The sequence below is a fragment of the Sinohyriopsis cumingii genome, unplaced genomic scaffold (genome assembly GCF_028554795.1).
Source record: "Sinohyriopsis cumingii isolate HCF-2022 unplaced genomic scaffold, ASM2855479v2 utg002303l, whole genome shotgun sequence".
In the NCBI taxonomy this organism is placed as follows: domain Eukaryota; kingdom Metazoa; phylum Mollusca; class Bivalvia; order Unionida; family Unionidae; genus Sinohyriopsis; species Sinohyriopsis cumingii.
The window spans coordinates 57,722-85,366 of record NW_028316182.1 but is presented as its reverse complement, the minus strand read 5'-3'; the positions used below and the strand labels follow the sequence as shown (position 1 = coordinate 85,366).

The following is a 27,645-nucleotide window of genomic DNA, read 5'->3' as shown; positions in this document are numbered from 1 at the left end:
TAGGTCGGAAAGAAAATAGGAATCAAAAAAAGAAAAATGTGACAAATTCAAGTGAAATTCCAAGTAGTTTAATACATTTATTATTTTTTATTGATTATGAATTTTGATGCACAAGAGATGACAAAATGCTCGGATTTGGAAATTGCAATTTTAAAACAGACGTCTATCTCACGAGAAATAAGTCTCTTCGAACGTTCAGTTCAATCAAAAATCGTAATATCAATCAAGTTTTTCAGTTTTGTATTTGTGTCCCTGAAAAACAAATGTCAGGAAGGATTGTTAGTTTTGACATTCAATGGTTTGCTTTAGCGATCAACGGCATGATCCGGACCCGACCTCCCACGTGCTGCTGAACCGTCTTTCGTCATCAATGACCTTGCCGAATGAGGTAACGAAGTCGTTGCTGGGTTCGTTGTCATACGACCCAAGAAGACCAGCTATTTTACCGTAGTACCAGCCGCTCATGGTGAACGTGTGTCTATCCAGTAAGGTGTTGTAGTCTATAAGGAAATTGTTCTTGGCGTCCAGCGTGACCGTGTTTCCATCGGTGCTGATAAGGACGTTGTTGTAACTGTAGGGCAGATCCTTTGGTTCAGCATCAACAAGGATCTGGAAAAGTAGTCATTTCAAATAATTCATTCATTACTAGAAATCAATAATTGTAGAATAATTTAATTGAATTAACTGTTATTTAAAATGCAACTGGATGTGAAACAAATATTGGCATACTCTTTAATAATATGGGACCTTTATATGCCATGATGTTAATAACATATCAATGACGATCTTTATTTCGCGGTCGTTATATTTAACTTCTATATCATGAAATTCTAGTCCATATCTTCTTATTCATTGCTTAATGAAAACCTCTCCTACTGAAATCAAGGTAATACATTTTACCAGATACAATTTTGCTCTCAGGGAGATTTATATTTCTCACCTTTCCCCCTTTCAGCATCTCTATTGTTTTGCCTTGGAAGATGATGATGATCTCTTTCTCATTATCGTTTTTGAGAATGATGGAGAAGTTTCCATTCTTGAAGTCTCTGGCAAGGATGTAGGTACAGGAACTGCTCAAGGTATAAGTCTTGCCATCAAAGGTGGTGATTACAGATCCTTCAAGTGTGGCTTCACCTGGGAAAACATAAGAGAAAGGGAGAATTTAAATTTATGATGATGTTATAGCTTACTGATAGCTAATTACAAAATTTTGGCATATATGGTCTGACAATTACACCATTACGTCTTTAGTTATTTATTTTAAAGTAAGATTTGATGACTAAAAGTTCCGTAGTAATACCGAAAATTTCAATTAACATTATAAAGTGCAGTGTCGTTGCTTTCTGTGAAGTATATTCAAATTGCTGCTACCGAGTCTTTGATCTGTTCTAAATTCTTGAATTGTACCAAAATAAAATAATTTTAAAACAGGAAAAGTATTGTTCTTTCAAACCTGCGCCAATATAGCCTGGATAACATTGGAAGTCTGGGCATAAAGTTTGATGCAAATGTACAAAACAATTACCTTAATATTCAATTATAACATTTGAGCTGGAAAATTATACATGTTTTGTAGCTTGTATTACGGTGAGGATTATCCAGATCTGTCACAGCATTTGCTTTTTGAAAATAAATATATCGCAATACACATTCATTATAATTCATTATAGCCATGTGCCCCGACATTTAGAGCAAATATCGGTGAGGAAACAAGGTAGTTTCACGGAGACATGACTCTTTAGAAATTAAGTTATATACATGTGATATTAACTATTGTTCCAAAGTATTATATTTATTGTGATGCTATATAAAGTGCAGATGAAAACATAATTATGTAATAGCTGAACTTTCGTTGCGCTGTTTTTAATGATCGTAGTCAGTTTTTGGATGAAAAGACGATGCTACTTAAAGAACTCAAAGAGCAACATATATGTTTGCCCGAAAAGAACGTTCTGATGTCATATCATTCGTATGTCGTAGAAAAAGTACTGTTCCTTATCTCTAGGTAAATGTAATTGTAACGTATATATATATATATATATATATATATATATATATATATATATATATATATATATATATATACGTGATTGAATATTTGTCGTGAATTACCTCTAAATGGTGGGAGCCAATTTTTGTAGTCGCTGCCTGGGATGTAGGAGGATGTGTCAAAATAACCTGGCAGGTAACCGTTGATCCTGTTAGAATACTTTCGCATATTGAACACAGGAAGTGCGTCAAGTGATTCCAGAGGGATGGGAAGGTAAATATCAGCTTGAATTTCACCATTGACAGGGTCGTATACGGTGATACCACTGTTGCTCAAGTTGACGAAGTGCTGCATGAAGGTCAGTTCCTCTTCCACAGCTCGACGTATGGTGAGATATATTTTCTTTAGGACGAGCTTCACGTGCTCTTCGATCTCCCAGTACTTGTATGCGTTCTTGCCCTGAATTGGGAGATTTGGCAATTATTATTCTATAAGAATGCGATTCATTGTGGTTTTTGGTAGGAAAGTTACAACGAAAATAAGAAATATTTTATCCTACTTAAATTAATATTGATATTGTGTTAATTATATGATAAAACAGTCTGATCACTTGATAAGATTTGATTTGTACTAAACGAAATATTTTAAATTTGAAACATACGAATAACAAAAGGAAAGTAAGTTCAAATTCAGCTGTTAAACTGTCAGATGCGATCGCGAAATAAATTCTAGTGAAGTCATTTGAAAGTAAAATAGATAATGTACGTTTTGTACGTTTGCTTGATTTCGTTGCTATGGTTTTGGATAGTTTCCACGGCATGCGAATGGGGCAGACCACATCTCTGCTTAAGAATGCCGTGCAAAAGGCCATCATAACTTGTTATTGCTCTACCAATATGTTGAAGATCGGTCTATGGCAGGTTAACATAAATTATTATTGCCCTTCTGCCATGCTGAAGATATCAATATAATTGCAAGTATCCTTTTCTCCTGCAGAAGGTCAACATAAGGTCAACATAAGGTGTTATTATCCTACTCGCTTATTGAAGAGCTATCTCTATGAGAGCAATATTAACCTAATCAAATATTGAAGAGTGTTCTGAAAGATGTCAACATAATGTGTATTGCCCGACTCACATGCTGAAGGGTTGTTTGCAAAAGGTCGACATTATCTCTTCCCAGCAGATTGGTGAGGTGACTGTTTACAAGCTCGTGAGTGTTGTAGATAACAGAGCTGTACTGGTGAGCCATGTCAGTGAATTGTTGCTTCATGGGGAAACTCTGCAACTTCTGAAGGTATGAGCCGATTTGTGGATCTTTGGTAAAGCCTGCAAAAAATATTTAAACATTATCTTTTTTATTATAAAATGAAGAAATCACACTCACAGATCTTATAGATAATACATAATGAACTATACATGTACATTTAAACTGTAAACCGTATATTTATAGCATTCGGTATAAACTGCCAGTACAATTGAACAAACTGATTTTTGAGGATGGGAGAATGAAGCTATTGACACTATTTGTCTGTGCTTGGTGGTTTTTAAAACAATTTATATCAGTCATATACATGAATATCTTACCTGTCAGCTTCGTTCTGTAAAGTTGAAGTTGCTGAATAGTTTGACTCAGGTGTGGAGACACTTTATCAAGAAGTTGAAAGTAGAGTGAAGGCATTTCTTCCATGATCACCTGAAAAATGATTATATCCATCACAATATTTTCCGACGTGAACTGGAATTTATTGAAAACTGACTGAGATATATACTTTTAATTAACTTTTATAATAAAGACAACAAAATCTATATTTTGGGGGTTCTTGCGACAAAGAAGCAATTAGACTTAAACATAAATAAATATTAACAAACTGGTGTGCTTTAGATACACATATATCGTATTTCAGATAGGAGCTTCAGTAATGAAAGACAAATAACACTAGAAAAGAGCAAAATAAATTAAATATGAAGAGCAAAAAAAAAAAACCATTACGAATATTTGAAGACAAGAGGGGGAACAAATTAAAAATGACCATTTTAGAATTTTTATTTATGATTTTGCTTCGGACACAGAAAGAACGTACATTGAGTTTTTCTTCCATGGCATGCATCATTCGTTCACTATTATAAGCCATCCATTCCTTACTGGAAACTAGATAATCCACAGAAAGTTGGTTTAGCTCCTGATATTTGATTCTGTTGCAAAAGAAAAGAAATTACAGGCGTGGAAAACGAATTCTGTTGCCGAACAAATAGACAAGATATCACATTTGTGAAGCACGCTGTTAAAAACTCAAAAGTCCCAAGTTATTATTTGATCATCTCATATGCAAGATCGTTTCAGGATTCAACAAATGCTATGATACATCCCGTAACTATAGTTACCTAGATAGTCCTATAATTATTTCCAGGATAGAAATTATTCTAGACTAGTAGTATTTATGAGGGATTAGGTGGAGTGTAGTGGGATGGTTCCTCTGTTAGAACATAGCTGCTTAAACTCTATGAATACGTTAAAAAGTGTCCAATCGTAACTACATGGTATGAAATATGGATTGTTATAACAATCTGAATAGGACTCTAACGATATTAAATTAATATTAATTGATAAGGATATTAAATTAATATTAATTTATAAGGATATTAAATTAATATTAATTGAGATGGTCGCATATATTTATCATAAAAAGCGAGTGTTGTTTGGAACTACGTACATAATGCTGTCAATAATATCCTTAAGGTGGTAGTCATTGTTGTCGTACATGGTTCTCAGAGCCTTGAGATCCTCTCTGAAAGCCACAGTATCCTCCTCAAATGCTTGACTGATCCTTCTGGATTTTAGGTAAATCTCATCATCAACATTTTTCCTCAGCTCCTTTAGACTGTTTTGGAAGTCAACCATGTACTTCTTTGACTTCACATTAATGAAACTCTAGTAATAAAAGAAACATTCTTGTGAGTTTTACTTGCAAATTACGAACATACATCAAACGAAATTGAGAAATCAATATTTGAGAGAGACGAGAGTATGACATGTTCGGAACATGTCTGGAGCAATTAAATAAAATTAAAATAGCGCCTTTATATGAGAGGATCCTTGAAGAAATAAGATACTAAAATAAATTGATTCCTGTTAAGTTACACGAATTTAGAAGTTTGTCCTATAAAGATCAATAATTTATGACGAAAATTCGGGCAGGTGTGATTTCGTATGAAAATCTGTGAACCAGAGTTATCATTTGTATGTCTATAAAGCTAAATAATTTTTTCACAAATAATTCGAAACAATGATTTTTGAATGGTTTAGATGTTATGGGTACGGTTGTGTTATTAATATACTTGAAGGTCTCGGAGGATGCTCGGTCTCCAGTGTATACGGCTGTGGAGTAGGGTAGAAGTGTTTAATCGAATAGACACCATGCCGTCTGTCATGCGTCCGCCGCCGCTGGTCAGGTGATAAATCTCAGCTGCCGCAGCCGAACTGTTTATATACCTGGCACTGACTTGGAGGGCATCTCGAGGATTGTCTTGAAAAGAAATAAATAGCGAAATGGGAAGCTACGTCATGTTGTTTACGCTATCAAGAAAATACAATCTACGTACTGTTTATTACCAATTTTAGTTAAACAAGTGTATAAAGAGTCCAATCTGTTTATTATTGTTGAATTATCCAGGTAAGTCTGGTATACATGAATTTTCCTTTACTATTGTTAAATAGAAAGGAAAAAATATCTTGGATCATCAAAATGTACGTAATAGAGCTTAAATGAATGGTAAAAATTTGAAATCTAAATTTAAGTTTCTCAAGATCCTAAAACTACAATTTCGTTGTATATTCTTACCGATATCATAGTTCATATGAAAATTGATGGCCCGTCTTACTGGATCAAGAGACAACTCTGTGGTCATATCGAATGCATTTCTCAGAGTAATTGTGTAAGGAGCCTCTGTGCGAACATTTCCTGAGATTTGGATGTTTTTCAGTGGGGTATCAGCCTGAAATATTGTAAATAGTTCATTCAGTCAATGATGATAACCCCATCCTCAATGTCCAATAATTATCTTCTAAAACGTGATTACAGAACTGAAGGGTTATTGGGAAGACATCTTTGCTTTATCCTACTCAGACGTTATGTGTTGAAATGGAAAATATTGCCTTCTTAATGATTGGAAGAATTTCTTTTAGCTACATACGATTGAAGGTAGATGACTGACATAATATTAAACCAGTCCTTATAACAACTACTCTTAAAGCTTGATTTCGAAGCTGAAATATCAGTCATACCTTGAAAGTCATTTGTTTGCGGACGCTGTCGAGTTCTCCATTAATGCCAATGGATTTAGTTTCACCGCGAGCTGTGAGGTAGGAGAGGTCGAAACCAGCTGACATCCTGTCACTGGAGCTTCCAATATGACTCTTAAGGCTGATATCGACACTGGTGTAGGGATGACTTATTCCCAAAGAAAAGCTGTAGTTCTTGCTGGAATATCCGGAAGACATATCAACCAAACGAGTGAAAACAGAGAGGGTCTTTCTAGAATCCGTGGAAAAGGAGAGTTGTGTTTTCCCGTCGAAAATGACGGCTCCCCTGTTCAAAATCATCTCCGATCCAAGTTTAAAGTCCTGTAAATGAAACGAAGCCACACCATTGTATGAATACCGACTATTGCTTGGCTATTTATCTTTTATTTAATGATGTTTGAAACAAATTTGTCAGATAAAAAATTCGATTGCATTACACTGCAAATAAGTCACACATTTGCCATTACACAGTGAAAATGAAAAGTTAGAACGTAATGAAATATTAGAAACTGAATAGATTTTAATTTTCAAATTAATCTTCTTCACTAATTAAACCGACGTATTCATTTCGAGATATGCTCACCTTTCCAATGGTCGGCATCATCAGGGTCACGTCGGCTTTTAGGAAGTCATCCTGTGGTGTAATGTCAGCTGTAAAAGCAATTTTCTTGTTTGCATCAGAATCAGCATCCCAGAGGAAGGAACCTTCAGTGTGACTGGTATAACTATTGGTCCTTTTGGTTCCCATCAGTGCCAACGTTCTGGAAGGAAGTCTGACCTTCAAGCGGGAGGTCTCCTTGTCCAGCAGCAGTTCGTAGCCCATCATTTGAGATACCGGAGATCCCCAGTTCAAACTCGCTTGGCTTGTAAAACCGTTTCGGGTATTTATGTGTTTAAAACTGAGGCTAGTGCTTATTGTCGAGGTTACAGGAGTATTCAGATAGATCGTCGTTTCAAAATTACGCCACTCCCCACTGTGGCTGACTCTGGCTTCCATGGTTTCAAATCCTTGGAATGGTGTAGTTAACTGTAATTTGCCAGTCATGGGTGTCACAGTCAGATCAACGCTTCCAGATAGTGATATGGCACTATTTCTGCTCAAAGAGACTTTGGCTTCACCAGAATACATTCCAGTTCTAGATTCTAGTTTACCTTTCATGCCCAACTCCTCATATCCTGGGAACGAGGTTTTTACATCAAGTCCAAAATTCATTGGGACCTTGGAGGCCTGAATCAGCGCTGTTATGCTTTGGCGTGCGCACTCAATCTGAGCATTACATCTGAAGCCGTTTTTATTTCCGTTGTGCTCGTATGATACTTTGTTGAACTCGTAACCAGAAAAAGGTGTTCTTACCTCGAGAGACGTCCGAAGTTGCTGCCAATTATATCCGTAATAGCTGAAGTCCCCTCCGATCGTTTTACTCACGTCATACTTGATGGAACCATGAGTTGAGATTTTTCCAAGATTCCATGAATGCTCGAAGGACATTCCAATGTCCCTAAAGTTTTCAAGAGGAGTTTGAATCGATATTGAACCTTGAATTGTGGAATCACTTTTTAGTGTGGCCTCGACTTTTGCTTCCTTACCGATAAAATTTGCCGAGGCAGTGGTTTTAAAGTTACTGAACGGTCCTTCGTGATGCAAAGCCAGTCGAGAGGATTTGCTCGTCCCTTCGAGGATAATTGTGGCCGTAGATGTAAAATCGATGTTCTGGAGACTGTTTTTGAATAGCAGCTCTGTTGAAAGTCCATTCATGCTACCCATGTAGGCTTCAAGAGTAGAGACAAAGTTGTTTAAATCGCCATCTTGATTATAGCTGAGCGTGAGGTCCTCGGTGTATGGGGTTGAAAAGACTGCTTTTGTCTGCAGTTTGTTTCCGATAATGTTGTGATTGTATGACCCTGAAATTGTCTTTTGTGAAGCATAGGTGACCTTTGCTTCTGCTACGAGGTTGGAGAGATCTCCGACCCTTCTGAAATTGAATCCTATGTTTTCAAAGTCAGCAATGGGCGTTTTGATGGAAATTGCACCTACAGATGACTGGTCAAAGGCAAGAGTGGCATCAATTTCGAATTTCTGCCGAGACTGAATCATTTCCGCATGGGTCTGAATGTTCGGAAAGCTACCCTGGTGTCTGAATGATATGCTGGTCTGTTCCCAGTTGACGATTGGGCTTTTGATTATGATGTTTCCCTCAAGAATCCTTCTCCAACTAACCCTTCCATTTATTTCATAGGCTTTTCCGGGAGAGTATTGTAGTTTAGCTTTGGATTCAATGTTTTTATAACCCATCGTATGGCTGAATGACCCTTCTATATTGTCAAGACATGGAATTGAGCTTTGCAGTTTGACGTTCCCAGTAATACCGTTATCAGTGGTGAAAGATATGTCAGTAGCACCTGTTTCTCCCAAAGCCTTTACGTCAACATGGACCTTAAAATTGGATGGCTGACCATCGAGTCTAAAAGACCCCGATGTATCGCTCATGAATGGAGCTTTGATTTCTATGGATCCTTCCGTTGGCGAGGCTCTGAACATTACGTTTGCATACATTCTCTTCTCTCCATAGTTGAAATCGAAGTCTAATTTGAAGTCTGACAAGTGTCCAATGTGGTTAAAATTTCCAGTGAGTAGCGAGGTGACAGGGGTAAGGAAGCTTAGTTGTCCGCTCAATTTATTATCATTTTCGAACATGGCTCTAGTGGAAAGCAGTTTTTCGTTTTCCTTTCTAAATTCAAGCGATGTCTGGAACCGCCTCAGATTTCCATCAAAATTAAAGTTGCCCCCTAGTTGTCGAATGCCTTGTAAAGGCGTTGTCATCTCGATGTTTGCGATGATGACGTTGTCTGCTTGGTAGTTAGCATCAAGATGAAACATTCTCTCTCCACCGTAGAGCACAGTAGCGTGAGCTTCAAGGCTTGCTGAACTGGTTGAAGCATCGAATCTGATGCTGGTATCCTGGAAAAATGGAGTCTTCACTACAATGCTCCCTTCCAATTTTGGTTGTACTTTGAAAATTAAATCACCTTCGCTTCTCTTGTTTCCAATGAAACATTCTGCGTGGCATTTAAAGTTTGTCAGATACCCGTCATGGCGAATAGCGATGCTTGTTCTCTCATAACCTTGCATTGGAGTTGCTACAACTACTTCAAGGTCGAAATTTGGCCGAGTAGCGAACACAGTCATTGCACTAAACCTTCTGTTTCCAATGGACAGTGATGCCTCCGATCTCATATTAGAAATGTCACCATTGTATTCAAGGGTAGCAATGACATTGTCGAAACCTGGTGACTGAACCGACAGACTTCCGCTTATTTTTCCAATCAAGTTCAGACTCACGTCGCCGGATGTTTTCTTTGACCCCAAGGTAACCTCAGCATGGCTTTTGAAGTTTGATACAGATCCATTGTGTTCGAAAGAGGCCTTCATTGGACTAAACCATGGTGACTGGAGAGACAAGCGTCCTTCTACAATTTTGCTCCAGCTGAATTGAATATCACTCTCAACTTTGTTACCTCCAAAAGATGATTCAGCATGGCTTCTGAATGCATTGAGAGGTCCAGAGTGCGTGAAAGTGACACTAATTGTTTCAAAACGTGTGGAGGTAATGCTTAGACTGCCCTCGATATTTTCGTCGGTATCAAATGTTACATCAACTTCTGTCTTTTCCATGCCAAAGCCTGCGTCCGCGTGACATTTAAAAGAGGAAAGTCCTCCTGCATGTTCAAAGGATGCTTGGAAGGGTTTGAACATTGTTGATCGAAGCGATAGACTTCCAGCCAACTTATCCTTTCTGTTGAATGAAACATCAGCCTCTATTTTTCTGTCACCAACAGATATTTCTCCGTGAGAAGATAAATCAGATAGGTCTCCGTTTTTCTCGATGGCTACATTTATGTCTTGCACAAAAGGAACTCTCAGAGTGAACATGAAGTCAATCTTTGTACTGGTATCAAAACTGCTCCGTAACAAAACAGGAGTATTGGTACCGTAGGTCAATCCAGCATTGGTCATGAAGTTGGTTATTTCACCTGCGTGGTCTATGTTGGCTTCAATATCACTGAAGTATGGGGATTTTACGCTCATCCATCCACGAAGTCTCGGCTCTGTCGTGAAGGTGATGTCCATTTCATGTTTATTATTTCCGACGCTAATTTCTGCGTGGCTGTTGAAATTGGAAATTTTACCACGGTAGTTAGTAGCAGCTTTAATTCTTTCATACCCTGTGAAAGGTGTTGTGATGGTAATGTCGACCTCAATGTTTGGATTGGTTGTGCAGGAGACTTTACCGGTCAGTCGATTATTTCCGTAGGACATCTGTAGACCAGATTGAAAGTTAGATAGTTGACCTTCATGCTCTAAAGAAACTTCCACTGGATTAAAGAAAACCGACTGCACAGAAAGCTTGCCAGTAAGTCTCTGAGCTACAGCCATCGAAGCACCAATATTTAACTGTTGGACTGCTCCATACAATAATTCAGCTCTTGAATCGAATTTCTTGCTGTTGCCAATGAATTTAAATGATGATGATATGTCCTCGGTGAATGGATTCTTTATCGAAACACTCCCTTCTATATTCGGAGAGATTGTTACAGCGATATCTCCTACAGTTTCCTTATTCATTACAAGGAATTCAAAATGGCTTCTCATCTCTGTTGAACTCTTTGCATGCTTGAAGGACACACGAGAAGTTCTGAAGTCTCGAATTGGCAAATCAATAGATAGATCACCAGTTATTTCTTGCCCTGTGCTCAATGCTGCATTCATGTCCACCTTCTTAACACCAGCAAGAGTAATGTCTAAATGACTTCTGAAGTTAGTCAGGTCACCTGCGTGGTTCATAATAAGATCAATGTCATTAATGAAGGGGCACCTCACAGTGATAATTCCCGTTATTCCTTTATTCATATTAAATGTGATATCAGCTTCATGTTTGTCATTATTTATCATTGCTTCCACATGGCTGATCATGTCGCTGGGATATCCACTATGCTTCAAGCGGAACTGAAGTCTCGGTACAGATGAGAAAGTCGAAATTATGGAAACAGAGGTATCCAAATAAGCAGGTCTTATATTAAAGGATGATCGTCCTTCAATGCTGTCTCTATTTACAATAATAGTAGCTTCGCTATTAAAGTTGTCCACTCCACCGACATGTTTGAAGGAAACTCCGATGTTTTCATAGCCAGAAATGGGACTCGAAAATGATAAAGAACCACTTAAATCTCTGGTCGCGTCAAAGTTAGCGCTGATTTCTATTCTTTCATCAGGTCGTCCAAGCTCGCCTCGGCATCTAAAGTTTTTCAGAGATCCCGAATGATCAAATGTTGCGGTAAGTTCTTCCAGCCCCTCAAATGGAGTTGTAAGGGAAGCACTTGCATGGATATTGTCTTCAACGTCTAGCCTAGCATCTGCTTGTATTTTCTTTTTGTCGTAGTTTACTAGTGCAGCGACGTGGATGTTCTTCTGTGTCCTTTCCAATGTAAAGGACGTAAGGATTGGCTTAAACCATGGACTTTTGATTGTCACAGTACCAGTTGTGGCTGGCTCATTTGCAATAGAGAGGTCGATTGAAACACTCTCTGCATTAAAGACGTATTTTGCTGAGGACTGGAAATTGGTGGGTGTTCCATCATAGCTAAACGTCAGTTGATGATTCTCAAAGCGCCTGAATGGTGTTCTCAGCATCAATGTTCCAGTCACACCAGAAGCAGCGTTCAGTTTGGCTTGGACAAAGATGCTCTGCCGTCCATACTCAGCTTGCATCCTGGTATTAAAATTAGTCATGGGTCCTTGGTGTGAGAAAGAAGCCTTGACGGGGGCAAAATATGCACTTGTAATGACAAGGCTAGTCATGACATTTCCTCTGGAGGATAATGTAAAATCTAATGTGGATTTATCTTCACTGATGAGAATTTCAGCATGTGATTTGAGATCAGACCTGTCCCCGCTGTTTGTGAATAATATTTGAGACACCCTGTAGTCCTGTAGCGGAGTTAATAAAGTCAGTTCAATATTTGTGGAAGGATTCATGTTAATCTTTGCCTCAGCGCTATATTTCTTGTCTCGTCCATAGGACACCTCTGCACGACTTAGAAAATCTCCTAAGGAGCCTGTATGCACGAGAGAAATTGATGATTGTTCAAAGCCATCTATTGGTGTTTGAAGAAGGATTTCTGCTTTAAAGTCTGAGAGTGTATCAAAATTTATAGCCAGGTTGTATTTTCTATTTTGTTCGCCCTCATGTGTGAAATTGAAATTGGAGTAATCAAATCCTACAAATGGCGTCGTCAATGTGAATGTTCCTTGAAATTTCCGCAGATCACTCAGGTTGTAGACAGACTCCAGTTTCAAAACTTTCCTTGGCATGTATTCTATCTCCAACACCGATGTTCTCATTTCCCCTGGTTTTTCAGTATTAGCTGTTATCTGAAGGTATGGAAGTTGACGGAAAGGTGTGTCGAGTCTAAGTTTGCATGACAGTCCATTCAGAGTATTCAATCTACCCGAAAGTGAAACCCTGTTAAGAACAGGGAGTATCTCAACGCTAGCATCTGCAGAAAATGATGAAATGTATCCTTGCCCTCTGACATCAATTTGAACACTTTGAAGAGATGAATAGGGTGTTTTGATGACCATGTTAAATCTCTTGATAGAGTCAAATCGGTACCGTGTTTCTGCTGTGAATTTATTGTTCGAGCTAAACGATAAAGCTCCAGCGAACACGTTTTCCTGGTTTTCCGATTTCACGCTGGTCTGCAGTGATACCTTTTCGTACCCGCTAATAGGTGTTTTCAGTTCAAGCGACGTATAGCCATTGTTATTGATGGAAACATCGAGGGATATGATGCTATTTGAAGCTATTACTAGAACACCATGTAGGTTGACAGGATAACTTTTGTATTGTGTGTCAATATTCAGTTGTGAGGCACCTAACCTTGGATTGGAAAACTGGAAGGCAGACGTAATTTGTCCGTTTCCACACTGGTGGTTCACATCAATATAGAGGACACGTGACCTTTGATTCATTACAACAAGATTAGAGGTGATACTTCCCGAGTTATGCTCATGTGTCATCTTCAGTGAAAGATCCGTGATAGGATCAAAAGGAGTCTGTATCTCTAGCGTTGCAGAGGCCGTTCCTCTTGGGAAGGACATCGCTTGTTTTCCATTGAAATTGATGTATATTTTCCTTTTACCCCAGGTACTAGTAAGAGACGATGATGTTGATGACGGTGTGTTAGAATGAGCCCACGTGGTCTCTAGATTTAAAGATGGCAAAATAAGATTTATTTTACCATTGTTCTGGATGGACCATCCTTGCCACTCATGGATCATTGAACTATCCAAACCATAGGAATCTTTGTTCCAATTCAACCTCAAGGAATCATCATATGCCCGGCCATCGTCTTTGTGTGTAGCTGAGAGAGATATTATCTTGAAGTATTTTGATGATGTTTTGACATCCACTTGTCCCTTCAAGTCTCGACTGGAAGTGTCCCCATTACTGATGAGAGATAGATCGGCTTGGACAAATTCTTTATCCCAGGAGACCTGGGCACTAGTCTGCGAGAAATTGCTGAAGGAATGTACCAGACTAGCCTTGATCTGTTGGAATCCATCAAATGGTGTCTTGGCAAAGATATTTACATCAATGTTTTTAGCGGACACTGGAACTTTTAGTGACATGGTTGTTGAGATCTTGTTTGACGGGTTCCAGGCAAAGTCTATATCAGAAGTGATCTGGGATGGGTCGCTTTTATGGCCCACTTTCAATGATACATCACGATATCCTTTGAAGGGGCTGGAGAATCCAATAGCTCCGACAAGCTGATATTTCTTTGCTGCAGTACGCTGAGTTAAACTTCCTTGGAGAGATACCACTTTCTTTGGCTCCCACTGGAAGTCTATGCTTGAGATGTATTTGTTGTCAGCAAGATGTCGCACATTGAGTATGAGCTCTCTGGATGGATATCTCGTTGTCAGTGAGCCTTCAAACCCTTTGATCGATGTGAAACGGCCTTTCCCAATCAATGTAATTGAACGACTATCGTCTCTGTCAACGTCCCATTTCAAATCGAAGCTGCCATTGTAGGAATCCCCCATGCGTAATCCGTCAAGAGTTGCAATAACGTGTCGAGTTGGGTACTGCATGTCCATTACTATGCTATACTGTGGACTTGTTTGTCCTGTAACCTTTACAATATATTTCAATTGATCTTTTGTCATCTCCAGTTGTACTCGTTGGTCTCCTTGATTCAGATTATATTCACCGCTAACTTTCACTGGTTGCATTCCATTGATTTGGACGTCTGACGATATTTGCATGGATTTGTCGTCAGGTTGTCGCACAGTCGTAATAATGCTGTTTTTGGACGTCTTACCCAGATCGATATTCATGTCGTTGGTATAGGTTGATTTATCTGGCTGCGTTAGGGTGTTTGTAAGCTTCAGATCTGTTCCAGGAATTGACAATGCAAATTCACCTGTTACGCTCATCAAGTCTTTTGTCTTGTCGCTGAGGCGCAGGCTACTTTCGATAGTTGATTTTCCCCTTCGAAGGTACACACTCGAGTCCAAATCACGCCTGTCGTGTTTGTGGCTGCCTTTCAGGAGGTAATTAAGTCCCTGTAACAGATTATTTAATGAGTAAATATCTAGATAACACTGACTTCAATTACATGCATAAAGAGACTGAGCGATTGATGTAATATATTTGAAAAGTTACGCATTGATGAATGTTACGGTTTCCATGCAAATTGTACGTTATTTTAGTCGTATCAAAAGTTTTTGATATAACTAAACTAACCCTAACTGAAAACATTATTCATGCGAAGATGTCAAAGGTGGTTTGGTAATATGAGTACGTCACTTGCGAAATCTGTATTACAATACCTTACGAATTCCTTGATAGCTTTTGTTGCTCCTATTCCTTGATTGCATGTATCTTTGCGAAGAACCACAAATTGACCACTGAGCAAGTTATTGTATTTTAACCACTCATGAATTAGATAGCATTTACTTCATACTAACAATGTCGGAATAGGAATACTTAAAAATAGTAAGGAAGGTAAGAGGTAGCTTAAAGTGATTGTTTTCCTAAATGAACAGACCTGCCCAACGTGTTTGAAATTTAAACTGACATCTGCTGATGCGCTTGCCCAGCCTTTGATATCGTGGTTCAGTTGAGCAGACATCTCAATACTTCGGTTTGGATCCTTGAAGTCTGGACCGTAATTTATATCTGCATCGAATTCACTATGCTTATAGTTGTGGTTCATTTCAACTAAAGCCTTGAAGTTCAGTTCTGGATTTTTCTTGACATTCAGGTTTCTAAGAAACAAAAAAAGAAGGAAATAATGAATAAGACATAAAACAAAAATGTTCAGCCAGTGTACATTGGCGTATGTGAGATTGAAATGCTGAGGCAATATGAAAACTATCCTGAATCTGGTGGACTTTATATGAATGGACTGTTTATCAATTATTATTTTCGATACATTATTGCAAATACTCTGAGAGTTAAAGTTTTATCAGAAATTATTCATTTGCTTTTTAGTAAAAAAATATATCGAATGGAGAGAGTGCATAAAGATAATTTATTAGGGTTTCCTTCTTGAATGTTCATACTTACGCTGTAGTTCGTGCCTTAGTCAGCGTCTTTGTACTCATGTTGATGATTTTGGACACAAATTTGATGTTATTACGTGTGTATTGTTTGATGACATATGTTAGGTCAATATCAGTGGAAAGACTTCCCTCTGGCTTCTTATCAAATTTGCTTTTGAGGATCATTTCCAGGGGGCTTGACTTGACATCAATATTGGCAGTTATTGACGATCCCTTCTTATTAGTATCTGTTGAAAACCTTCCTGAAACGAATAAGCAATATTCTATGAAATCGACATTTTCCGGGTTAATTAGATGGTAAATGTTTGATATTTTGCTTAGAGTTAGCTATGAATCATGACAATGGTTTCCATATAAAATCTTAAAACTATGAGGCATTTCACAGGGGTCAACCGCTCCGTGACATTTTTAGAAACATAACTGCATATTTTTCACATACATTCAGTACTTGTGCATTAAGTGCCTGATACCGTGACACAGGTCGCATTATTCAATAAACATATGGCTGGAGGTACCTTAAGCACAATAGATCTTACATGGTTTAACTGTATGACAAAGTCATATCGGCGACCTTGCAACACGGTATACAATTTGTGGATTTTATTTCACACGGTCTGTAATAGCACAATGGAAGTTTTCAATCATATAAATTCTAAGCAAAAGACAATCGTTTCAGTCAGCATGAGCTGAATGCCTTTCAGCAATGCATACCTTTTAGTGCGACTTGTTTCTCAAATGCTTTGTCTAGAACCAAGTTGACGTTGTATCCCTTCCCCTTTAGGTATGAAACGGAGCCTCCCAATGCAACAAGCTCTCCTTTTGGTGTCCGGATAGAGAGAATGGGACTGTAAATCAGATCCTTTTTGTTTCGTTCTGTCTGCATACGGGTTTCCAAGGAATATTCTTCTTTACCGACGCTGATGCTACCTTTTATGCCCGCCATGCCAGAATTACTCTCAAGGTTGGCTAAAGAATAATAACCGGTGTCTCTGATTATGATTTAAGGGGCTACAAAATGTACGGCGTCTGTGGATTTCATGTGTCTCTTATACTCAAAATATAGAGACTAGAATTAAATTTAATACATTTATATTGCTTTGTAAATAGATTGAAATGGTGACTAAGATCGAAAAAGTAAACATTACAGGTAAATACTGAAGTCACAATGGTTTCTCTTGGTATGTGGTATGCAGTAATTTATGTAAGTCATGAATATGTACTCTACGTATAAAAGAACTTTGCTAATTATATTTGCCAATAATAATAATTTAATTACCCTTTATGTTGGATGGTCGGATGGTGATTCCGGAAAATGCAAGATCAAGGTCCAACAGAGTCCATGGGTTATATTTTACGACGCCATTCAGGCTGACGGTGTCTCTGTTTGGCACACGGATTTCAAGGGATGGGGTGTAAGTCACTTGGTTTCCATTGCGATCGATCTGGACGCGGCTGTTTATCAGGTACCGCATGTTGTTATCCCAAACCAATTTTCCATTAAGAGATTTTGTGTTTTCATCATTGGTGATCGCTCCTAATTAAATTATGAAAAGAGAATTAGGTCACCTAAGGATATTAAATTATCCATAATCCGAAATAAAAACGTATATTATCGCGTATGAATGATTAAATTTTTCTGCAAAACACTTCACCTCTGAGTTGCATAATACAAGGACCTGTGACTGGAAATAAACATGAAGGAAGACACGAGGCAAACAACTGAATCGAAGTGTTTTCAAAGAAAGATTGATCTACCTTTGAAATCAGCGCCTTTCCATGGAGTTATAAAGCTCATGTCGAGGGTCATGTCGTTCTTGTTCAAGCTGAAATCAGCAGTCAGAGCTCTATTAACTTTGGATCCTGGAGTGTCGAAACTTAGATGTATTAGATTGACATTTCCTGTCTGAAATAATAAAAGCAGTGATGAGAAAGTTATAATATTACTAACAGGAGACTTTACAGATTGGATCTGAAATTCGTAGACGACGTAACCTTCCATTTTGACTATAATTTCACTATAGTTGCCAATAATAATAATAATAATAATAATAATAATAATAATACATTTTGACTAGAATTATGGCATGATCTAAACTGATTTAATTGGAATTGGACAACTATATTTCCGTGTTGCTGAAATCCTGTTTTAGAAGAGTCAAACAATTACGTTCACTTCACCGTACTTACATGTATTGATTTGGCCTGAAATCTGTACCCAGTATGTGCATCTCTCTTGTACAGGGTCAGTCCCATGCTAACGGGTCCAGTGAGAGGGAAGTAGGGAGCATTTGCCTCCAGGGAAGCATTAGGGAACTCAAGCTCTCCGCATAGTTCTAGACCAACGACCTTTGACAGATCGGCTCCGGAGCAAAGACTTCTGGCTTGCCTATTATTGGTTATCATCTGCTGCTCCTTCTCTACATCACGGTGAACAGAGAAAAATGCAGTCCTGGTGAAGTAAAAAGGAAACGATTGACTTTAGCTCGAAAGATTGTAAATACATTGTAATTTACATTCAATTAGATGGTTTCATAAACAGCTATCATCATTATGAATGTCTCAATTTGGACATTCAACAAGTTATTTGCAATAATAAGTTTAAGCTTTTGGCGGAGAGTGTCACTCATAAAACCCGGAAGCATACTAGCAGTGATTTCACCAGACGAAGTTTGGCGATGATATATAGGTAAATATGTGTAGAATGTAACGAAATTTTCATGAGAATTTTTTTAGCATCAGATAATTATTCAAAATTCAGTTTCCATCAGGCAGCTTTAGAAACTACAATTAAAAGTTAAATTCTAGATTACAAAATTAGTTGTCTAAGCATGCATGCATATCGTCCCAAAATGCACGTACGGTGAAACTGATACTAAATCTAGCAAAGGAGGTAAAAGTAGTTTAAATCAACATGCAATGACTGACTAATTGGCGAGAAGAACTAATGAATGAAATGGCACGCATCCGTAGATTAACTTTTTGCAAAAGAGAGATCCCATTTCTCAGTCGTGATATAATATGACAATGTCAATATTGCAAAATAACATACGTACTGAAAGTGAAATCTTACTTGACACTGATGATGTTCATTTTCTCTTGAGGCATATCCAACTCAGCAACGAAAACACGTCCATTAGACAACTGAACCTTTCCTTGAAGGGCACTGCTTGTGTGCAGAGTAGACACCATCTTCAGACCACTTTTGGTAACAAAGGCATCAACACTCATCGTGCTCGAAAGTTCGATGGCTCCACTATGCAAATTGAATTTGAGAAACAATTCATTAGCAAATTCATAATTGCCTCAGTGCTATTTGCAACGTTAATGATTATAGTATGTCGTTCATAAATGTACATTTCATTTGAAAATCATCATAAGTGAATTGATTAGTGTTTTCGTAAATTTCTTCGAATTATACGGATCACGGGTATTGAGAGAATACATTTTCACTTTGTGTTTGAGGATGAAGACTAAATGAAATTCATTACATTTTTAATTATCAATGAAATAATCCGAACAAGATAGGGGTTATTATTCAAAGATCGGATTTATATGCTTGCTCTACTTAATTTACCTTGGCTGTATAAGGCCGCTTATTTCCAAGTCGGAGGACATTTTTCGGATTTCGAACTTTCCATTGGCCTTAAGTTCGATTGTTGCTGTGCCATTCACGGTGAAGTTTAGAGGGAATCCTGCACTGGTGGGAATGATAACACTGCTGTCAAGGAACATGAAGCTTTGGCTCAGGGTATAGTCGCCACCTTTGGAAAACTTCTTGATCATGTCAAAAAGGTCGAAATCTTGACCGGTACCAGTCGTTTGTTGCCCATTGAAGTTCATGTAGCGTAATTCATTTCCAAAGACCCGCATGTATATAGATCCCTTCAATTCGTCCAATGTGCTCTTCAGCTGTTTGGATATTGAAGCAAATTTAAGTGATATATAGAGCCGATGGTTTATGAACATATGTGGTATTAATATAAGAGGAAAAAAAAGGTAAATAATATTCAATGCCTATTTACTAACACTCTTGTCAGACAATATATTTCGTAGATCTGATCAGTAAGGCTTCTGTTCAATCAATCAGTTACTGATTTATTTGGCGTCTGAAATAGATAAAAGATGCAAAATTTGATACGATGTTAAACTTACCCTTCTGTCAATTTTGCTGATCTTGTCGGGTCGGATCGATTTGATAGCAGTAGTCTCAGCGGCTTGCTGGTTTTCACCGAAATAACCATTTGGTCCAAAATAGGACTCGATGAAGTATTCCAGACCTTCCAGTCTTCCTCCAAGCTGCAGGAGGTTTAAAGTATTTCCGAAGAGATCGACCGTCAGATTGACCATCCCAGATCTTGGGATGAAAGACTTGCTTGACCAGATGAGGTCGCCCTCGACCTTAGCACCAGCGTTCATCCTCTCAATGAAGAAAGACTTCTCATAGTTTCTGGAGAACTTCCTTTTGTCTAAATCAAACTCCTTCTGAAGAGCATCATCTTCCAGGATAGAGCGGATATCCTGTTTGTGGCGGTCAGAGGTCTCCATCAGATTGGTCAAGTGGGACCATATGTAAGAACCAACCTGGTTGACTTCCTCAGTCTGAAGTGTCTTCTTGATTATGCCCAGTCTGTCTGTTGATGGGCATTCCATCAGCGATTGATATGCAGCTATGCGCAATTCTGAGTCTTCCTCTTTGTTTTGGTACAACGCTTCTATAGCTGTCCACTGAAAGAAGTATATAACTTTCTTTAGGAAAAATAATTTTCATAGATGAGCAAGAAACATCCAGATTGTCCCAATTTTCCTCTTATAGACAAAAATAACGAGATGTTAAGAAAAAGATTTCTCCAGTTTAATTATATTACTTGTACTGTTTCTACGAAAATAATCTATACATAGATGGAGTTGGTAACATACATCTGCATTGCAGGAGATGCGACGGAAGGCCTCAACTGCAGATAGACGGATCTCCATAGGATTGGTTGTCGGCGTGAAGCATTTAATTAGGGTCGGAATCGCTCTATGTGCATGCCCAGCATTTCCAATGGCTCGCAGACTCAGTAGAATCTGGAATGAAATTTGAATTGTTCATAAGAACCTCTAACTTGCAAAAGAATAGCAAAAATAGATAGTATTATTTTCGGAATGAGAATCAAAATTTGAACAGAATCTCTTTATTAGACCCTTTCGAATTTTCATTTACCAGAATAGTTTTGAAAAAGAAGGTTCACGTCATCGGATTTCATATCAAGATACAATATGTACGGGAACATGTAGATGACATGCGAATGTGTTATCCAGCAGATGGAGGAAACCAGAACAATTTTTTTTGGGATAAAAACGTAGAACTATATTTTGAAACATTTCCAAAAAATTGCTTTGATGATTGTATTTCTTACGGTTTTCATCGTAGCTTCGTTGACCCTACAGCTAGGTCCGATTTTGCTTTCGAGGGTTGAAATAATCTCGTTTACCGCTGGATCATTGTCGCAGTCATCGTTGAAGCGACAGAGGCTATTAACTAGGGAACTCACTGCAAGCATGGCTTTACCACTGTCATCTTCCATTGTCAGAAGAGGCTAAAGATAGTTGGAAAGCAAACATATATATATATATATATATATATATATATATATATATATATATATATATATATATATATATATAACACTTGTCAGTACATTCAGAATAAAAATCACATTTTCTCTCAGATAAAATTCAAACAAAAGGGATACCACTGTTAATCTTCAGATTTATCTGTAACAAGAATCGTTATAGGTAAATCTGAAAGTCAAAATTGGTTGTAAATCTAATTTCATGTATTGATGAATCGCAAATACCGCTATCGCATCAAATTCCTACACAAATGGCCCTTTTTGAACAGCGTTAAATCACTTAATAATAATCAGCCAGAAATTGAAACTGTGTTGAAGCTGAACTAACTCTGGTAATTTGAGTTTGCCGCAGTTCATTGAATGTCATGAAACATAAATGTTATCATCAAGGTATGAAGTCATTCATTAGATATCATATGCTTTCAACATAAATTTAGGAACATGGTTACTTATCGTCTGGATAAACGCCATCCGTTTTAATCTAGAATGCATTGTTATAAAAACAAACATAGACTGTGGTTATAATTCTTGTCTGAAAGTGAATACCAGAAGCAACTATTTATGAATATTAATATAATATTTTGGTTGATAATTTAGGTGTTCGGTGTCTAACCTACCTTAATTTCGGTCAGCATTTCCTTTGTTGGCTTCTGGATGAATGCCAGGGTAGTCATCCACATCTCTGCCTCAATTCCCGTTACTTCTTTGTTCAAAATGAGTCTAGTAAGCATTTGAAGAGACGAACTTGTTCCAACCATAGGAATTGCATCAAGGAAATGTTTGCTGTGATGATTAAAAGATTAAAATATTAAATGAACGGCATATTGCCATTGGCTTGTGATGTCAGATAATGCTGTGTAATCGTTCAGATGATAATGTTGAACCAAAAATTTACTGAGAGAAAATGTCTCTTTTATGCAAGACAGGAAGTCGAATAAGAATTGTTTGAATCAATGTCATGGAGAGGGAATATAACACGCAGGAATCAACTTCATGGGACATCATATCAGTGCTAAGTTTATGTTTTCACCTTGAAATGAAAACAGGGACTAAATTGGTAACTCACCTTAGTCGTTCTTTGTTGTCTGGACATATGGAACCTCTTTGAATTTCCTGATATACCTGGCTGATTGATGTTGCGTCCAATTTTCTCATAGAGTAGACAAGATCAGCGAAGAGGCGAGGTGTCTCAGGTTGAACTCCGGATTTGGTATTTAGGCAGATATCGATCAATCTCCCTTCCACTTCCTTCCTGAATTTATCAGACCCACCGATATCATTAACGTGTTCAAAGAGCAAGGTCGCTCGGTCTTGTATTGGTCCTGCAGACAAGTAAAATTTGTGATTCAATGCTTAATGTGTAATGACATAATTGCTCGTTTAGAGTTTTGCTTATGTTTATCACAAATAATAAAATGCAATATTCGGACGAAAAATATATGCATTAGAATCCTTCCAATGCATAGCAAATTTAACGCCTTGACGTCTGTAATAACATGTATATCCATTGTTTCTATTGTGTCAATTAGCACTTACTTTGTGTTGACACCCCGGATCTTTCCTCTACGTATGTCAGTTTCTGCGTGCTGTTTGTAACAGCTCCACTGGATTCCCTGGAGAAGGGGAGGAATTTGTAGGACTCCCTGCAAATGACACTTTTAATTGTTTGTGTCCGGGTGTTGATTTCCTGCTCACATTCGTGGGTTCCATGCAAAACTGGTAGTGACTGAATGTCCTGCAATTCAGCAGACAGGCCATCCATTAGAGGTACAGATTTAATACTTGTAATCGTTCTATCTCTGTAGATGTGGAAAACTGCTTGAACACGTGTACAGATTATTGTTCTAGATATTAATGTATGCCTTTCGATAAGTATAATTTCAAATCCAGTTAGAATAAGTAAAGAATGTATTCGACGAGGAAAGGTCACATACGCAACTAATTTGTTTCCCATTCTGACCTCGACCAGGATTATCAACCCTGTTATATAGGCCCCTGAATGGTAAGGACTGTCGTTAGGAAAATATAAATTAGTATGTGTATTTTGTTTCGCACCTAATAATTATGTATATAGTTAGTGGTTGTGCATCTTGATAATTTTTAAACTAAAACTAGCTACAGAGCTTTTTTGAAAATAACAATACACCCAGATGTATGTACACAGTTTGTGTGTGGGTGTATGTATGTATATATAGTTTTAATGTTGAGATCTCAATAGCTTCTATGCTTTGTCTTCATGAATTGGGGATTTAGTGATTTAGCGGTTCATGGCAGTGGATCGTATATATTCCTTTTGTCATCCCGAGTCATTAGATACGTATTATTTGTATATGGATCTCAATCGTTTCAAAATTACAGGCACGGGTCTCTGTCTCGAGAGATAGAGATTAACATGGTTGAATGTCAGTGGCAAGATCAAAGTTGCCATTCTAGGTCCAGTATGTGTATATATTGTTTTAGTTGGGGAAATGAACAGTTTTAATTTCTAACAAACTAAGTCCCCGACGGTAGGTATATACCTCAGGGCATTGTCCATGGATTCTAGTCTGATACGTGTTGACACTTGGTTCATTTAGCACAATTCCCAGACATTTGAGGCATACAACTCAGGAAGTATTTGACATTTAGACAAAATCGCTGATACCCACCTATGTTCCACTGCTGGGGCGGGATTAAAATATCAAACAATAATGGTACAATCGACCCAGAAACACATGTTTCATATGTCTATCTTGTCTAGCTTAACATTGTTTAGGATTTAGGAGGAGTAAAAGACATTACACAACTACGTCTGTATGTAAACCAACACTTGGGAAACATATGGAGGGACTGACAGGCATTACCGCAATACGAATGTGTTTTGGGTAACCTACCCGGATGTTGCAGGAATCAAATATCTATGGGTGATTTGGTATGAAAGTTATTTGAAATGTAATATTATGTAAAAGGAGTCACCGTAGGCAATGAAGAAAAACGTACTAATGGCTACTCAATTCCTAGAAATGTTAAATACATATTTAAATTAATATTTGTTATGTAGCCCTATGAAGTTGTATTTGACAAAAACGAAATAGGATATGCCTGGTTTACCGAGGAAGACGTGTAGGGGACTCCCTGGATGGATGTCTGTGCTCCTTGACGGTTACGGCATCCGAGCAGATTTTTGCTTTTCTTGACAATTGTGCGATACCGGTCTCCCTCTCCAACTGTGTATTCTGTGTCACAGACTCCGGATACGTCAGTCTGGAAAAATATACGTTATATATTATACTAGTGTGAATGTTGATGTTTGCTATCTGGTTGATGCATAGCAAAGATATTAGCAACACAAACGAATATTTTCCTGTAATGATGACTTGAAGAACAAGCTTGATGAGAGACGAGTTAAACGGTACCTCTTTGACTTTCTGGTCCCTCTGAAGGTCCTCCATGCTGTTTTGGAAGGTGGACAGGAAACCTCTCTTGACGTTGAGTACCCAAGGTGCGTCCCCACCAGTGGGGCATAGTTCTTCAACACGTCCATCCTGGAAGGAGAAGCGAAGAGGATTCTGTTCCATGGCTCTTGAAAACTCGCTGCCCATGGTCCTCATCTCCAAGGGAGAGTTTGGATTGGTTTCAGATAGCACTACATTACTGAGCTGAAAATAAAAGACCCACACATAATTATCGGAAATCCACGTTAATTAGTTTGTACAGATTGTACGGGTGATTCTTTCATACATAGCTGGGAGACTGTATTCTTATTAGGCCCCTATAAGCGATTGTTGCGATAAAGATTTTCTATTGATCCTGTTACAAGTGACTTTGCATTCGTAATTATCTGATTTTATGATAATATATGTTTCTGTGTTTTATGGCCTCAGGGCATGTTTGTATTCAATGTACTTTGGGTGGGTAGGGGAAGGTGGTGACATGTTCGTTCATTTTAAGATCCTATTGCTAGAAGATTTTCAGGTAAATCGAGATAAGAACAATATCATTTACAAAAGAATTTCATGGCATTTTAATAATTTTTCATGTTTTTGTTGAGAGCCCAATAAAGAACATGGTATATTATATCAATTGAAAGAGATAATATTAAACGAGCAGAAGAAATAAACTGAAAATTATTAGCTTAATCATTAACTGATTCACGTTGATAAATTAACCATTTGTCTATTGTTCTATCATTACATTTTCTCTAGACAGTTTTACAAAGGAGGTTTAGAAATTTGTATTTTGTTAAGGTTTAACGATTATTGTGTGTCATGGAAGAATAATGTATGTACAGTATAAAATGTTCCATTATTTCATTTAGTGGATCCTCGTAAGAAAGTCACATGATAAGAAACAAGATTAGTATAGGGATACTATTATAATACATTAAAATTGTGAGAACGCATGATTACTGCTCCACTTGTGAGAATACCATTCAAAATTTAAATATTAAAGCCAAAGTTTTCTGTAGAAGTGCAGCAACTGAAGCTCTGTATCTGCTTACTGTGAACTCGTTTTTGTTTAAGCTTGGTTGATAATAGATTTTCTTTTCAGATTACCGTATATAACATATAACGAATATGCAAAGATGGTTGTTAACGTTTGAACCATTCTTACCCTCATGACAAATTCACATTGGCTGAGGACTTCAATGATTACTTTAGCAGACATGCGCAGTCCGGAGTGGTGATCAAATGATCCCATCACTGCAGTTTTTGTGTCCACATCATACTGGTATATGTAAGTCGTTCCGGATCTGTAGCTGAATTTGCTTGAGCCTATAAAAGTGAATTTGAACTACCTTATGTGAGGTAGCATTCAGGTTGTATAATGCCGTGATTCTAAATAAAAACAAAAATCTAGATTGTAAAATTTACGTGTGATATATATACACTGTTTCACAGCATTCAAATTATAGTCTGTGATATTTGACTAGGCAATTTATTAGTAGCACAATGATGACCGTATTGTAGTAACATGTCTGCTTTCGAAGGTAATTAATTTTATGACTGATCTATTCTGTTTAAGGAAACGTTATGATAGCATAAAGGGTAACATAGCAACCAAAAGCTATAAATGATTCTTTGGACCTTACCAGTACACGTCATTGCACATGTGTCTTGTTTTGATACTGTCTCTGTAATAGGACCTGAAAATAAATAAACTTTAAATTATTATATATTTATATATTTATATTATATAGTTAACGCGGCAATTATGATTTTTATTGAAATGTCAAACTTATCATTCTGACTAGGGTACTTTTCGGAGAGTAAACGCTACATCAAAACCGAGAATTAGAAAAGTTTAAGTTTAAGAATAGTAAATTTGTAGCAATAAAGATAAATTATATTACGTTATTACAGCCATGAAGTTTACATTGGTACAGGTTATCCCATATCCTTCATGCGAAATCAACAATGCAATGCCTAAATTAAACAAACACGTTTTTATGTATATTTCTATATAAATTAGTTCTTGAATAAAAACAACAACAAAAAATCCGATTGTTACCAAATTAAGGGTGTACTCACTAGATGTATTAGACAGTGTTTGGTCTTTATTAATTTTAATTCTAACATAATTGTGCACCGGTTTTTTAGTAGACGATGAAAAAGGAGCTCTTATGTGTGTGAAGAGGAGTAGATTTGTCACAGTCTCTCGAGAAATATTCAGAAAAGAATTAATGGCAAGATGAAAATAAATGTGCTGTAAAGCCGAAAAGAATAAAACTCCAAAGTTATCTTTTGATATTCTAATATGAAAGGAAAACACCAAATCGAAGAAGAAACCCACAAACTAGATAGAGGTGGCTAAATAATAGTTATAGCATGCGATATTAATTAAAGAAGTGGAATTCCAGTGCTTGCAACCTTTGAAAGGTTGTTTGAATTCTAACATTTTGTGTTTAAAATTGAAGAAAAATTCATTATTGAACCAAGCAAACAATTACCAGTCATATAAACAGGGATCATCTAACGAAGAAAAGAAAGAAACTAGCTAAATGAAAAACAACATAAATTAGCGTGGAAATAGCGTATATTATTTATCGTATATTACTTACCAGCCCAAGATCCCGACAGAAGGGCGAGGAAGAAAACTGGCGTGAGCTCCATTTCGGAGCAGCGGTG

At 37.5% G+C, this 27,645-nt stretch overlaps 1 protein-coding gene across 1 annotated transcript; it reads right to left on the bottom strand.

Annotated features, from left to right (window-relative positions):
• Window positions 1-52: 52 nt before the first annotated feature.
• On the bottom strand, window positions 53-27,645 carry LOC149770808 (uncharacterized). Its single transcript, XM_089949090.1, has 30 exons — window positions 27,579-27,645; window positions 26,610-26,663; window positions 26,132-26,292; window positions 24,934-25,176; window positions 24,629-24,781; window positions 23,075-23,273; window positions 22,605-22,860; window positions 22,156-22,321; window positions 21,323-21,502; window positions 20,841-20,990; window positions 20,076-20,648; window positions 19,498-19,832; window positions 18,994-19,176; window positions 18,111-18,372; window positions 17,679-17,826; window positions 17,200-17,457; window positions 16,635-16,889; window positions 15,928-16,165; window positions 15,407-15,626; window positions 6,876-14,921; window positions 6,275-6,613; window positions 5,832-5,985; window positions 5,329-5,516; window positions 4,704-4,921; window positions 4,074-4,185; window positions 3,577-3,685; window positions 3,128-3,318; window positions 2,113-2,449; window positions 941-1,134; window positions 53-609 (listed from the first exon to the last, which is right to left on the bottom strand). The coding sequence occupies exons 1-30, from the start codon at window positions 27,628-27,630 to the stop codon at window positions 313-315; spliced, it is 14,271 nt and encodes a 4,756-aa protein (XP_089805216.1). The 5' UTR covers window positions 27,631-27,645; the 3' UTR covers window positions 53-312.